This window comes from Cucurbita pepo, chromosome LG20 (genome assembly GCF_002806865.2).
Source record: "Cucurbita pepo subsp. pepo cultivar mu-cu-16 chromosome LG20, ASM280686v2, whole genome shotgun sequence".
NCBI lineage: Eukaryota > Viridiplantae > Streptophyta > Magnoliopsida > Cucurbitales > Cucurbitaceae > Cucurbita > Cucurbita pepo.
This window is the reverse complement of record NC_036657.1, coordinates 4468682-4485278: the sequence shown is the minus strand read 5'-3', so window position 1 is coordinate 4485278 and position 16597 is coordinate 4468682. Positions and strand designations below refer to the sequence as shown.

Below are 16597 nucleotides of genomic sequence, written 5' to 3'. Positions count from 1 at the left end.
ATTTTGTGTTTGTTTCTGAACTTTTAATATATTTTATCTAAGTATCCCAATAATTATAAATTGTGGATAAATAAAACTTAAAAAAAAATTGACAACCCAACTGGAACCCAACCTGAAAATAGAGGGTTGGGTTACCCATCCAACCAACCCGAACTTTTGAGTTGGGTCAAAAAAATTCCCCAACCTGAACTATGTACACCCCTAGTTCTCGTTAACCAAATTTTAAAAGAGGTTTCTTGTATAATATCATAAAAAGAGTGGCAAAGTAGAAATTAAAAATAAATAATAATAATATAATAATAACCAATATATTTTTTTTAAATATAATAATATAATATAAAAATAATAAAAACCAATGTGAACCTTGGTTAAAATTAAAATTCAAAATTTATTATAAATATAATAATATAAAAATAATAAAAATTCATGTAAATAATCATCTCAATCCAATTTTAAAATTTATTATAAATATAATAATATAATAATAATAAATAGGAGGCTCTAATTAATTTTTAAAATCTAATAATATAATATAAAAAAATAATGTGAGTAACAATTTTTTTTTTTTTTTAATTCAAATGATATATTACATATAATTAATTTTCATTTCTTAATAGTAATTAAAAATTCTACCTGAATTTTTCTTCCAAAATTATAAGGGTCATACTTCGATTTGTCCATGATGTTAATTCAACCGCCAAATCATCACGTCGGGTATTTTTCTTTCGATCGTAACTTCTTCATTTTAGCTCTAATTTGAGTAATTGAAAAGACGTTGGAATCATTATTCCCAACTTTATAATGTGGCCCGTTCAAAATACTAATAATTTTTAATAATCGAAGGTAGGTTTGTTATCATCAAAACATCAGTTAAGGGCCAAAAAGGCAACCTGAGATGCCCTACCCATAAGCTTGGGTACAAAATACCTTAAAGTCTAATACAAGAGTAGGTACTTATAATCGAGCTTCCCATGACCATAACTTTGGAAGTCTAGTCTGTCTTTGTTTTGATCACGTAGACGGCCTAGACAGATTAGTACATGCCTTCGTGTAGATCACGTAGTAGACCCAGACATAATAGCTTATTCAGGCAATGGTGACCACCCAGAGGAATTAAGCGTCCTACGAACAGAGTTACTTCAAGGGAGTTTTGGACAAGTTAGCATTTCAAAAGGCAAGATTCACCAACCTTGGGGATGAGTACGGAGATTGTGGCTATAAGGCTTTGGTTGGAGTCTTCAGATACTGAATCAAAGTTATTAATTTTAAGGAGTGCAATAGGCATTATGTCATTTATGAGTTATAGAGTGTTCGACATTCTCGATGAAGTGTCACCCAAGAGATGACAGATGTGCTATGGACTTTAGATAATAGATCCAACCTCAGTAGTAACACATGGTTAGACAAAGATACATTAATGAACCTGCCTAGTGAACCTACCCTACCTAGTGAGCGCAAGTGCATATGCCTGAACCGTGTGTAGAGAAATATTATGGTTCCAACCCTACTTAAAAAAGAAAGCATAACTTAAGAAACCATCATGAATTTTAGGTCACATCAGTCATGATACATGTTATATGTGAACGTATTTCGAACCCTAACAGTAGCTCACTAAGTATTTTCTAAATACTCTTCTACCGTGGAGGCCATGGAACATAACTCTCAAGAAGTTACCGGACATTATAAAAGAGTTATTAAAAATTAATTTATGATCTCTTTAAAATTTAATATTTTCTTATACGAAAAAGTAATATACTTTTAATTTAATTAATAAAAATACTTTTAAATGTCACAATCGACGATACGATTGTGCCTTCAAGAAAGTTATCGAGGATGATGACTAGGTTAAGTGGGGGAGAGTATTACAATCTCACTAAGAGAAAGTAGGTTGTGATACCCACACGCAGGACTGGCAATGGGCGACCCTCAAGTGACGCTCATTTGGTCACGTTCGGGTCAAGACTAAGAAGTGTCATGATGCGATCAAGGAGAAAGGTGCATAATCCAACACACCAAGAGTGTGCATTGAAGATAAGTCGAGACATGCACAAGGTTTAAGAGAATGAGGCAACACAAGTGTCGAAGACAAGCTCAAAGAGGGTCGGGTGAGGATTTGGGTCATAATCGCAGAAGTCGGAGTTTTGATATGAGTTTCGGCATGTAGCTTGAAAATTAAGTTCATTGATATGAAACATGAAAACTCACCGAATTTGGTGTCAATCAAATACTAAAAAACTATGCCCGAGGTCTCTACTTGAGAAGAATTGAAAATTATTCAAAATGTATGGTAGGCAGAGGCATGGTGTTGACTCTCCACCACCTCAAGGGCTTGTGGCCTAAACGAGCTGAGTAGCATGAATCGAAAAGTTTGAACCCGAGTCTATACCGTGGCAAGGTACCATTCTACCACTAAACCACTGGTGCTTCAACCATTAGACATATCCATAACATATTTGTATTTTAGTCATGTAGTCGATTTTTAAAGAAAGAAAGTTCGATAGTGTTATTCGTGTCATCTATAAATTAAGTGATATTATGGGAAACTCAAGTTACAGATGCACCAGCCGAAAATCAAACCCAGGTATGTACCGTGGCAGGGTACTATTCTACCACTAAACCACTAATGCTTCAACCATTAGACATATACATAACATACTCGTATTTTAGTCATGTAGTCGATTTTTTAAAAAAGAAAGTTCGATAGTGTTATTCGTGTCATCTATAAATTAAGTGATATTTTATTCAATGATTGAACTAGTGGGGAATTGCATAATAATCAGCTGAAATGACTTCGTCCTCAGTGGTTTCACTTTCCTACAGTAGTGGTTCAACCTTTCTTATGGAGGCTCGTGGGTCTAACCAACCTCGAGCTAATAGTAGTCTCTTTTGCCTGTTCGTTGCTACAAAGACTAATGGAAAATAGACCTCTACCTATTTCTTCGCGGGGCTAGCTCAGTGTGGTTTTAAAGTCGTGGATAGGCAGGGCTCAATCAACATGAACATATTCTTGGGTGGAATCTCGTTTGCTGCGTAGCAGCACACAACTCACCTCTTCAGACTCTTCACCTATCGGCTCACCCCCGGTCAGTATACTGGTTTGGCTAGAAACTACGCTATTCAATTGTTAGGGAGGTCTTTGTCTCCTTTGCTTAAGGAAAGGAATAAGGAAAGCATTCTAACAAAGATAGGCCAACTAATGATTCCGTTGTGGCTACTAAGCTATTTCTTTGGTCGTGAGGTCATGTATACTCATAGGATGCTTTTTTTTTTTTTTTTTTTTTTTTTTTTTTTTTTTTTTTTTTTTTTTTNTTTTTTTTTTTTTTTTTTTTTTTTTTTTTTTTTTTTTTTTTTTTTTTTTAGTAATGCTCTATTCACTCCAATTCCATTGCCATACAAATCAATCAACGATCTAAGTCGTTGTTCAGTAAACTATTATACTTCTCGCATGCAGGATTCGAATCTTGCCCATTTAAGGAATATGGAGTAGGTATGTGTCCTCTCGCTCGCCTTGACCAATCACAGATCAGTCTGACTAATGATCGCTTTGATCCGTTACACATTAGCTCAAAAGTACCCCTTTGCATTATGATGATAGGGGTGGATGGTAGGGCTAAAACAGGCATATTCGCTGGAACTACTAAAAGTGGGCCGACTCTCTTCCATAAAGATATATATGGATATTCGGCCTTTAATGAGATAGTCCATGTTCGTTACTCAAATTAGCAAAAAAACATGACACAGGTTGATAGGGGTCTCAAGTTACTGATTTAAATCATTGCAAATCTTCTTCACTTTAGTCATTGATTTTTATAAAAAAAAAAGAAAGTTCAGTAGTGATATTCGTGTCATCTATAAAATTAAAATGATATTTGTGGGAAATTCATGTTACCAATTCTTCACTTTAGAAGATGCACCAACCGGGAATCAAACCCAAATTTGTACCGTGGCAGGGTACTATTCTACCACTAGACCATAAGACATATCTATAACATACTTGTATTTTAGTCATGCAGTCGATTTTTAAAAAAAGAAAGTTCGATAGTAGTATTCGTGTCATCTATAAATTAAACGATAATAATTGTGGGAAACTCTCATAGTTTCTGATTTCGCCATTGCTAATCCTCAGATTAAAAGATGCACCAGTCAAGAATCAAACCCGAGTCTGTATCGTGGCAGGGTACTATTCTACCACTAGACCACTAGTACTTCAATCATAAGACATATCCATAACTTACTCGTATTTGAGTCACGCAGTCGATTTTTAAAAAAAGAAAGTTCGATACGTGTTCATCTATAAATTAAACGATAATAATGGTGGGAAAAACTCAAGTTTCTAAATTCAGATAAGCTAATCTTCACTGGTCTGTACCGTGGCAGGGTACTATTCTACCACTAGACCACTAGTGCTTCAACCATAAGACATATCCATAACATACTCGTATTTGAGTCACGCAGTCGATTTGGTCTGTACCGTGGCAGGGTACTATTCTACCACTAGACCACTGGTGCTTCAACCATTAGACATATCCATAACATACTCATATTTTAGTCATGTAGTCGATTTTTTAAAAAAGAAAGTTTGATAGTGCTATTTCGTTTCATCTATGAAGTAAATGATATTGTGGGAAACTCAAGTTACTGATTTAATCGAGTCTGTACCGTGACAGGGTACTATTCTACCACTAGACCACTGATGCTTCACTCATTAAGAATATCCATAACATTCATATTTTCGTCATGCATTTATGTATGTCATGTGCACTCATGCTTCGATATTTATGTTCGTTATAATATCATGCGAGTTCTTCCTTTTCTAAGGCGTCTAGTGACGTGTAATGCATTTCATTCGACCAAGTTAAACTCAGGGGTACATATACGAGCCTGCCTTATGAGTCCATGTGCACGTATGTGGGTCGTGTGTTGAGAAGTACTACATAACTAATCATGTCCAAAATTGGAAAGAGTCTAAGGTCATGTCACGATTTTAAATGATAGGTCCCAATCATGTTATCTTTATGATTGCATTACTAACCCCAATAGTGGGTAACTTACTGATTATCTTTTAAAATACTAAATCATGTACTATCCCGATATTTTTTAGGTAAAGGTAAAGCTTACATGCAGGAATGACTATGACAATTGAAAAGGTCGTAAAAGTCAAGATAGGGTAGTATGTATTGATTTTGATTGGGTAGTTGATATGTGGTCAGAAAGTGGAAGTTAGTTTCACGTTGAAAAGACTTCAGTTCATAATCGTTAAACAGATACAAGTTATCATCTAACTTCTAAAAATAAGATAAAATATATTACTAACCAAATTAAGAAAATAAGATAAAATTTACCAAATATACTGCTAACAAAATCCTGAAAAATAAGATAAAATATACTATCAATTAATTCTTAAAAAAAAAAAAAAATCAGTCTGAACCTAAGATGAAATATATTACCAACCAATTATAAAAAATAATAATAATAAATGGATGGTATATAAAATATATTTCATAACTAAATTTGTCTGGTGATCCGTTTCTTTACAAGATCCCGACCGTTGATTTTGAAGGGAAAACAAATCTCGTATAAAGACAAAACACAGACCAAACTGAAATTAATTAATTAATTAAGTAATTAAAGGAGAGATGAAAAGGGTATTTTGAGAAGTTTATGGCTTAAATTGAAATTACAAAATAGATTTATTATTCCTCCATTAAATCCAACACTAATATCAACCATACCCATGAAAAATAAAATATACTTTTTAAAAAATATAGTTGAAATTTTATTTAAAAAATATATTTAACTTTTAAAATTTTTTAAAAACTTCAAAAACAACTTAAAATTTTTTAAAAGTAGAGTTTATAGTTAATATATGAAATATTAATTTAAAAAATATCCACAAAATCTTAAAATTAATATTTTGTAGAAAAAATTAAAAATTTGTAGATAATCTATAAGGTATCTGATCTATAATTTTTTTTTTTTTTTTACTAAAAATTTAAAATTATTAATGTACTTATAAAGTTTTATGGGTATTTTTTCAATATGGTACGGACAATAAAAATATTTTTATTTTTATTTTTTTTAATAATAGAAGGATATTAATAAAACCTTTTAAATTTCAAAGGTTTTATCCCAAATTAATAGTAAGAATATTTTGAAAAGTTTAAGGATATTATTGAAATATTAAGGATATTTTAAAAAAAAAACAAAGTAAAAGTTTTTAGTTTTATTTATATAATTAATTTAGCCTATATTTTAATTTTAAAAAATAAAAAATTTTGAAAGAAAAAAAAAAATCCTCACTTTATTATTATCTGAATTTTTGGGTTTTTTTTAGAAATTATATTTATTTTCTCATTTTTATTTAAACTTTAAACATTTAAATAAGTACTCATTTAAAATTTAAAAACATTCGTAAAAAAAATAGATAACAAATAAAAAAAGATTTACAAATTAAAATAATAATAAAAAAAATAGGGAAAAGAGTGAGTAAATAAAGCAAAAATAATAATTAAAATAATTTGTTAAATTTACCTATAAAAATGCAACGAATCCAATCAAAACTAAATCAGCCGAGTCAACCGTCAAAAAAATTGAAAATTCAGTCAATTTTTTCCGCATCTTATTTCTTCATATTTAAAATTATTTAATTATACCAAAAAAAAAACTAAAATAATCAAATAAATATCTTTAATTTAATGATATCCCAAAATTTTCTTAATATTTAATAGAGGAAGAGTGACCATTAATTTTAGAGAGAGTAAAAATACGAAAGATGAACTTTCCCACTTTTGTTCTTATTTTGTTCGGGTTCTTTTGGTTAATATCACCTGCGATTGCTATCAAAAAGGTTTTTTTCGATTCAATCTGTGTTCTTTTTATGTTTTTAGGTATTACTAAATGAACTCTAATTTTAATTTTTTTTTGGATTTCAGTCCTATATTGTGTTATTAGGATCTCATGCACATGGTTTAGAAGTTTCAGCCGTAGATCTTCAAAGAGCGGTCGATTCCCATCACAAATTGCTCGGATCCTTCTTGGGGAGGTTTGAACGATTATTTATTTATTTATTTGAAAATCTAGTTATTATTATATTATTTTGAATTAATAAAAATTGAAAATTTTCAGTTCTGGGAAGGCAAAAGATGCCATTTTTTACTCTTACAAGAACCATATAAATGGGTTTGCAGCCATTCTAGATGAGGAGGAGGCCACCAAGCTTGCAAGTAAATATCAAATTATTTTAATTTTCATATATATATATTTATATATATTGAAATAATAATTAATAATAATTTATGGGACAGAGCACCCGGAAGTAGCAGCAGTGTTGCCAAACAAAGCGAAAGAATTACACACAACTCGTTCATGGGAGTTCATGCACTTGGAGAAGAATGGTGTTAGTCCCCCTTCTTCTCCTTGGAGGAAGGCTAAATCAGGACGAAATGTTATTATCGCCAATCTTGACACTGGTAAATACATATTATCTTTTAATTATTCATATAATCTGATAGACCGATTAATCCATAATATCTAATTTAGATCATAAAAGTTGAGTTTCAGTGTGGATTCTATTCAGGTTGTAAGTTGGATTGTGGATTCTATTTGGGTTGTTTGGGTTATCGACCCATATACCTAATTTAGATCATAAAGGTTGAGTTAAGATTGTGGATTTTATTTGGGTTGTTCGGGTTATTGACTATGTACCTAAACTAGATCATAAAGGTTGAGTTAAGATTGTGGATTTTATTCAGGTTGTTCGGATTACCGACCCATGTACCCAATTTAGATCACAAAGGTTAGTTGGATTGTAGATTTTATTCCGGTTGTTTAGGTTACTGACCATGTACCATGTACCCAATTTAGATCATAAATGTTAGTTGGATTATAAATTTTATTCGGGGTTACTGACCCATGTACCTAAATTAGATCATAAAGGTTGAGTTGGATTGTTTGGGTTACTGACCACGTACCTAATTTAGATTATAAAGGTTGAGTTGGATTGTAGATTCTATTTGAGTTGTTCGAGTTACCGAGCCATGTATACCGCTTTAAAATATTAGGTAAATTAAATATTTTTTTATGTTAAAAAAAGAATAGGTGTATGGCCGGAGTCCAAGAGTTTTGGAGAACATGGCATAGTTGGAGGTGTGCCATCGAGGTGGAAAGGAGGCTGCACGGATAAAACCCCTGATGCAGTGCCTTGTAACCGGTACCATTGTTAATCATAATTTGATATTTTATTATTATTTTTAATTCAAATTAAGGGTGATTAACTTCATTAATTTTGATTATGATTAACACAGAAAATTAATCGGAGCAAAATATTTCAATCACGGGGTAATTGCGTACTTGAAATCTGAAAATTTAACGAAAGAACTCTCATTCATCGTCAACTCCACGCGCGACTACGAAGGTCATGGATCCCACACGCTGTCGACGGCCGGTGGTAGCTATGTCTCCGGCGTTAGTGTATTTGGGTCCGGTATCGGAACTGCCAAGGGCGGCTCTCCCAAGGCCCACGTCGCTGCCTATAAGGTCTGCTGGCCGCTCCACGACACTGGTGGCTGCTTTGACGCCGACATTGCCAAGGCATTTGATCATGCCATCCACGATGGCGTCGACGTCCTTTCGCTTTCCCTCGGCAGTCCACCTGCTGAATACTATGATGATATCATTGCCATTGCTTCCTTTCATGCACTGAAGAAAGGAATCCCTGTTGTGTGCTCCGCCGGCAACGATGGCCCGAGCATGGCGACTGTTTCTAATACTGCTCCGTGGATTTTGACGGTCGGAGCTAGCACTTTGGACCGTGAATTTCAAGCCCCCATTGAGCTTAGAAATGGGAAACACTTCAAGGTTTGTTTGAAAATATTTAGTGGTGAATTATAGTTTTAACACACTTGATTTAGATATTTGCCTTTTTTAATATATGTATTGTATTTGCTCACTTTTGGTTGAACATAAAATTTGTTCTTGGTGATTAGGGGTCGAGCCTTTCGGGACCATTATCGGGAAGAAAGCTATACCCATTGATAACCGGAGCTCAGGCAAAAGCGACGACCGCCTCTACTGACGATGCCATGCTCTGCAAGCCGAAAACTTTGGATCATTCTAAAGTGAAAGGGAAGATCTTGGTTTGCTTGAGAGGGGATTCTTCGAGAGTTGACAAAGGAGTGCAAGCCCTCCTCGCTGGTGCTGTCGGAATGATTCTCTGCAACGATAGGCTTAGTGGATTTGAGATCATCGCCGATCCCCATGTTCTTCCAGCTTCCCATATCAGTTACAACGACGGCCAAGTTGTTTCCTCGTACATCAATTCCACGAAGTAAAAAAATTACAATTTCTTTCTTTCTTTATGAATCTTTGTCAGAATGGTTCTCTAATTATTTTATTTTTTTACTTACAGAAATCCAATGGGGCATTTGATCCCGCCGTTGTCTAAAGTTAATACCAAACCTTCTCCGACAATGGCGGCTTTCTCATCTAGAGGACCCAACATGGTTTCACCGGAAATTATCAAGGTTTAGTTATGAATTACGACACCATTTGAGATTATCAAGAACAAAGCTCATGAGTTTCTAATTCTTTGCAGCCGGATGTGACAGCGCCGGGAGTGAACATAATTGCGGCATTCTCCGGCGCCGTGAGCCCAACAGGGGAGCCATTTGACAATAGAACAGTTCCATACATAACAATGTCAGGGACCTCGATGTCCTGTCCCCATGTCTCTGGCATTGTCGGCCTCCTTAAAGCTCTCCACCCGAAATGGAGCCCTGCCGCCATCAAATCCGCCATAATGACCTCCGCCAGAATTCGTGACAACACAATGAACATCATGCTCGACGGCGGCTCCCCTATCTTCGCTCCAGCCACCCCCTTCATATTTGGGTCAGGGCACATTCGCCCCACTGGAGCCATCGACCCCGGCCTTGTCTACGACCTTTCCCCCAATGATTACTTGGAATTCCTCTGCGCTAGTGGCTACAAGGAGAAGAACCTTCGAGTATTCGCTGATGGCAATTTCAAATGCCCTATTTCTAGTTCTATTTTGAACTTTAATTACCCTTCAATTGGGGTTCAGAACTTGACGGGCAATGTCACCCTTACTAGAAGGTTGAAGAATGTTGGCAGGCCGGGGGTTTACAGAGTCAGGGTTCAGCAGCCGGAAGGAGTTAAGGTTTCGGTGAAGCCAAGCGTTTTGAAGTTTAAGAAGATTGGAGAGGAGAAGAGGTTTGAATTGACCATGATCGGAGCTATGGCGAATAGTCAAATTGGTTACGGCACGCTGATTTGGACCGACGGCAAGCACTTTGTTAGGAGTCCAATTGTAGTTTCTTCCGGCTTTTTCTGAACCCATTTTGTTAGGAGGGGTTCCTAGATTTCTAAGTTTTGATTTTGTTAGGAGGGGTTACTAGATTTCAAAATTCTTAGGAATTTTTTCTTTTTATTTGAAACATTTTGGGCTTTTTCCTTTTTTAGTTTAATCATATGTTTTAGTATGACCCATTATTGAAACAAACAATTTATTTTTATCGGTCTATTTCACTGAGCCTAGCTTCTCTATAGGACATCAACTTTCTTGACTTTCCAACACTGGCAGGCGTCAGCCTCCATATATGGTATTAAGACTTTGACTTTCCAACACTGGCAGGCGTCAGCCTCCATATATGGTATTAAGACTTTGCGGGTGGTGATTTTTCTGCTACCACCATGTTAGCCGTTTTGAGCTTATTCGTATTTTAATCGAAGCTAGGTCAATTCAACCAAGAGATAGATATGGGTGATAGAAAAAAAAGAGGCAAGTCCCTAGTTCAAAATATAATGTGACAGGGGTCGAGCTTGGATCGAGTTTTCATTTCCAAGTACAGAGGGGGCAAGAATCTAATCTTTCTCGGGCAAGAATCTAACCTTTCCGTATACATATCATAAATATTGAATATGAAAATACTTCATTTATTTAAACTTTTGTAAAATAAATACTTCATTTATTTAAACTTTAATAAAATATAATCTTCAACTAAAAAGAGTCATGAACTAATAAATAAAATAAATACAAAGTCTAGAAAATAAATACGACTACCTGCATGTGCTCGAGTTACAATTACAGGGCCTTAACTTGAAATAAAGGTAGCGCTTGAGTATTTTAAGAAATAGTGACCCACTATTGGAGTTAAATGCAAAAACATGCGGCAATGACGGAACCTATCATATTATTCTATTTTTCCTACGAAACTATTCTAATGGGAAGCTTGAATGTGTACCATATACTCTACACACAGCCCATACGTACGAGTATGGGCTCATCAGATAGTTCGCACACCGCTAGACCCCTTTTCTTATCGGTCGAGCCTTCTCTGGTAGCTCAACTTTTGCCGGACACCCATTAGAATTAATGACCGTCATGGCGGCATTAAGTAAAATATAACGATACTTTGCCTGCCTAATGGATGTACTCGTCCGTACCCTCGTGATGGAATAAAGGTATCCTCCAATGCATGAGCACACATAATGCATGAGGTCCCAACATTTTTCCGTTTTCATTATCATTTAATACAACCCTGCTAGTGTTCTGTACATATCATATCGTTTTTCATATCATTTCACGTATCGTTCATCATTCATATCATATCGTTTCTCATTCTTCAGTTCTCATATCATATATAATTTTAACGGGGTTATATTTTATGTCATTTATCGTGATTTCATGTCATTCATATCATACCATAACATATTGCATCACAATATATCATATCATAAACATGTCAATTTATCATATATCTCGTACCATAACATATTTCATATATATGACAACATGTATATATCCGTCATTTACATTTGTATCATAATCATATCATATCGTAAACACTACGTGGTCATATCGTTCCCTAACTTATCATAGTCTTAACGTTATTATATCTATCACAGTCATGTTGTTACATGAACGTACCTTAGTCATATCATCACAAGAACATATCCTAATGCTATCGTTCTATCAATTTATCACACACCTGTTTTTTTCTACTCATAACCTTACTGTATTCTTTTATCAATCTCTCATATCCATAGCACTTCAGTATGTAACCTAACCTTAATGTTTCATGAACGTATCTTACTCCTATTGTTACATTTTGTTTTGTGCATCATTCTCGTATCCTATCTCAAACATAGCATTGAACACATCGTATTGTAATTATTATCATACAATTCACATATTATAACATATCATAAACATATCGATCCACAAATAATTCACACATATCAATATATATCACACGTACAAAACCACGAGGCACGTGTCAACATCAAATATAATCATGCCGATAATAAGGTCACTTACCTGGTTAGCTTAAGTTGTCACAAATATATCCTTAACTTACCTGGTTACCTAGTTAGCTTAGCTTAGCTTACCTGGTTACCTGGTTATTATATTTTTTTAACGTAATTTTTTTTTAATTTAGGAAAAAATTTGTCTATTTTGAATATTTGAAAATATATGAGATTTGTATGAACATCTATTCATCTTGAAATGGGTCATGTCATCAATTATTTATGTTGTTAATAGATTATCAATTGTAGCACACGTATGTGTGGATCAAGTTAAAATATTTTTTTAAACTCAACCCAATTATTCACGTGGTAATTTTTTCCAGTTAAATAATAAACTCAATTCTAGATTGAATTGGGTTAGTTTAAGTTTCTAATTCAATTTATTGTTTTTAATATAAGTAAAATTTTGTTAATTTATTTCTTTCAAACATTTATTTAAGATTTACGGCTCAACTTAAATATAAAAAACATTTAAATTCAATTTATTACCTTCAAAATTATTTTAAAGTGTGGGGGAGAACAAATAAAAATAAAAAAACTATGAAATAAAATAAAAATAAAATAAAAAAGTATATATAAATGTATGGTGAGCAAATATGAGTTTTTGTATAGGAATCCATGAACAAACCATATTTTTAAAATGTTCATTTATTTAGTTCAACACAAATTAAATAAGTTCATAATATAACAAGCATGGTGAATTGGGTTGATCAGATGTTTTTTGTGTTATAGAGTTTTTATTAACACCCTTGGAACCTTAGTTGTGTTGAAAATTTATGAATGAGTAGTCCACGTTGGCTAATTAAGAGGAAGATCATGTGTTTATAGGTAAATAACACTATCTCTATCGGTACGAGACCTTTTGGAAAAACCAAAATAAAGTCACTAGAGCTTATGCCCAAAGTGGACAATATCATACCATTGCGAAGGTTTGTGGTTCCTAATTTGGTATGAATTATCTTTGGTGGAGATTGTTCGTCGTTATGCTTATCGAAAATTTTCTTCGCTCAACAGAATATTGTATGATAGTCTTTGGTGGAGATTGTTCTCTGGGACACTATGAACCCTCACAAGAATATTGTACGACACCCGGAAATTAGCCTTTGGTGAAAACGGTTTCAATAACCAATAAAGACGCTGCCAAACAAATTGTTCCAATAACCAAGAAAGACGATGCCAAACAAATTTGGGACACTATGAACGTCGTTATGCTTATAGAAACTTCGCTCGATGGAATATTGTATGATTGGCTCCCAAACAAACAAATTTGGCGCAAAACTCCCCTCGGCTCAGACTGCTTAGTTGGCTCCAGCAGCGGCTAATCGGCTCCAGCGACTTATTTGTCTCGAGAATCCTATTTCTGACCTGTTCTGCACCATTCCGACCCTCCTGGACTTGATTCGACCTCATTTAAGGTAAAATAGCTCATTTTAAGACCGTATTTCACAAATCCAAGTTGAAAATTAATTATGTTTGTGAAATACTAACGAAGGTGTCGAATGATCCAATAGGAACCAACCACCAACGGAAGCGTAGGACATATACGAGGAGCTAGGAGCTTACATTTAAATTTTAGGGAGTACTTCGGCTAAGGCCTACCAAGTAAGTGGCTAACCCGTCGTAGGTTATGCATTGTATGTTCGCACGTACCCGTGGATTCGCACATGTCATTAAATTGTATGTTAGACTGTTATGCTTAAATACGTAAACTTGTGAAATGTGAATGTGTTGTCTTTAGTATGATGTGATGTGTTGTGCTTATGACGTTTATGATATTTCTAGATGATTCTGGTATGAACGGTACTATAATTTTGAATGTAAACAACATGAAATGTATGACATGTAATCACGATAAATAACATGAAATGTAACCCTGTTAGAATTATGAATGATATATAGACTGAAAAATGAGAAACGATATGACATGCATGAAAAATGATAGCGGGGTTATATTTAATAATGTTGAAAATGAAAAACTGTTGGGATCTCTTGCATTATGTGTGCTCATGCATTAGAGGGATACCCCTATTCCATCACGAGGGTACGGACACGTACATCCATTAGGCAGGCGAAGTATCGTTATGTTTTACATAATGTTGCCGTGACGGTTACGAATTCTAATGGGTGGCCAGCAAAAGTTGAGCTACTAGAGAAGGCTCGCCCGACAAGAAAAGGGGCCCAACGGTGTGCGAACTGACTAGTGAGTCCATACTCGTACGTATGGCTGTGTGTAGAGTATACGATATACATCCAAGCTACCCAATTAGAATAAGTGTTGTAGGAAAAAAAATAGACTGATAGGTCCCATCATAGTATTTTGCATGTTCTTGTTGCATAACTTCGATAGGGGGTCACTTACAGAGTATTCTAGAAATACTAAAACCTCGTGCTATTGCATTTTTCAGATAAAGGCATGGCACCCATGTAAGATCGACGATAGCATCTCACATCCCTAGATCGTGGCACATGCATAAGATAGTTGTTTTCCATTCGTAGTATACGGGTTTAGTATAGGTTGAATTCCATTTCCATTCGTATAATATGTTAGTATAGGTTGAATTCCCGTTGACATCATTAGTATAGAGTATAGGTTGACTTGTAATCACATTAATAAATCATAGGTTAGTATAAGACATTTAGTTACGAGTTGTTTTTTTTTTTTTTTCCTTTTCTTTTCTTGTTTTTGAGGTAATAAAGAACAGATTGATGGGCATTTATAATAAGAGTCTATTTAAAATAAATTCAGCATTAAATGTAGAAGCATTAAGATAAATTCCTCTTTTATGCATGTATTTATGTTACGACATTTATGTTTTCTTTTCTTGAATTATATAGTAGAATGTAAGTAATGTTATAAGTAAATCATAGACTTCGATAGAATTATTTTCTTGGTTTCTAGAACCATGCCGCACACAGGGCATAGAAGAGGTAGGAGAGGGAGAGGACGACCTTCCATTAGGAGATAGGAAAGAAGAGAAGCCAAAAGAACATCTTCCCAAGAAGGGTCGACTACTGGACCCTATGCACTCGAACTACCACCGAGGGAACCTCCCCTACAAGTTGCACCCCTCCTGAAAATGCACCTCTCCCACAAGCTGCACCCCCTCCTAAAAAACGCACCTCCCCCAAAAGATGCACCCCCTCCTAAAAACGCACCTCCCCCACAAGCTACACTACCTCCTGAAAATGAACCGCTCCTGAAAATGAACCGCCCCCTCAAGCTGCACCATAGGCTGGATTGGACCCCACCACACAAATGGTTTTGGAGTTGCTCCAGACGATGATGCAAACAATGTTGGCCACACAACAATTGTTAGCTACGCAACAAGTCGCAGCAATGGCCACGCAACCAGCCAATGCAACGGCTACACAACCATCCAAAAATCCGCAACCGGACAGGGGGCGAATTGGTTAAAAGACTTCAGACGGTATGACCCCCATCTGTTCGTCAGTTCAAAGGAAGATCCCACAGCAGCTTAGATGTGGATTGCAACCATGGAAACGTCAATGAGGTGCCCTAATGACCACAAAGTAGCGTGCGCGACATATGTACTGCAAAAGGACTTAGAAGTATGGTGGCCAGATAACAAAACCCGGGAGAGGGGATCACAACGTGGGAAACCTTTAAGGAAGCCTTCTTGAAATACTACTATCCATGGGAAACCCGTATAAAAAAAAACAAGAATTTAACCACCTGACCCAGGGCATACACACTATGGATCAGTATGATCAAGAATTCATGAGATTAAAGAGATTCACACTGTACTAGCAGACACTGAAGAAAAACAGACGGACAAATTTGTGTTGGGGTTGAACCCGAAGACCCGCATGTTGGAGGCATTTAACTCGAAAACTTACGAAGAGATCCTAAGGACGGCCAAGGCCCTAGAGGAACCAACAGAGGAGAAAAACTCAGAGCCAATGACATCCGAAGGAAAGAAACGTCCTGTCGAGGCCGAACCCATGAAATTCCAACCGCCACTCTAGAGACCTCGACATCAAGTCAGGCGACCTGCTCCGCCCCCAGTACCTCGATACCTAGTACCGAAAAAACCTCTGTGTCACGAATGTGGGAAACAACATTGGGGCAGATGTATGGTAGGCTGGAGGGTATGTTACAGGTGCGGTCGTGTAGGTCACACGACCCAATTCTGTATTGGAATGGACGCGGGAAACCCAAGGGGCCCCCTAGAGGTGTGGTTATTCAGGAACCCACCACGCAAACCCACGCACAGACCAGGTCATATGCAACGACCAGTAAAGAGGCGGG

The 16597-nt window shown here is 35.6% G+C and overlaps 1 protein-coding gene across 1 annotated transcript; it reads left to right on the top strand.

The window, feature by feature from the left end:
• The first annotated feature begins 6772 nt into the window (after window positions 1–6772).
• On the top strand, window positions 6773–10351 carry LOC111783571 (subtilisin-like protease SBT5.4). Its single transcript, XM_023664498.1, has 9 exons — window positions 6773–6847; window positions 6933–7042; window positions 7126–7223; window positions 7305–7469; window positions 8098–8209; window positions 8304–8856; window positions 8985–9325; window positions 9407–9521; window positions 9593–10351. Exons 1-9 carry the CDS (start codon window positions 6773–6775, stop codon window positions 10349–10351), a joined length of 2328 nt encoding a protein of 775 aa, XP_023520266.1.
• The last annotated feature ends 6246 nt before the right edge of the window (window positions 10352–16597 follow it).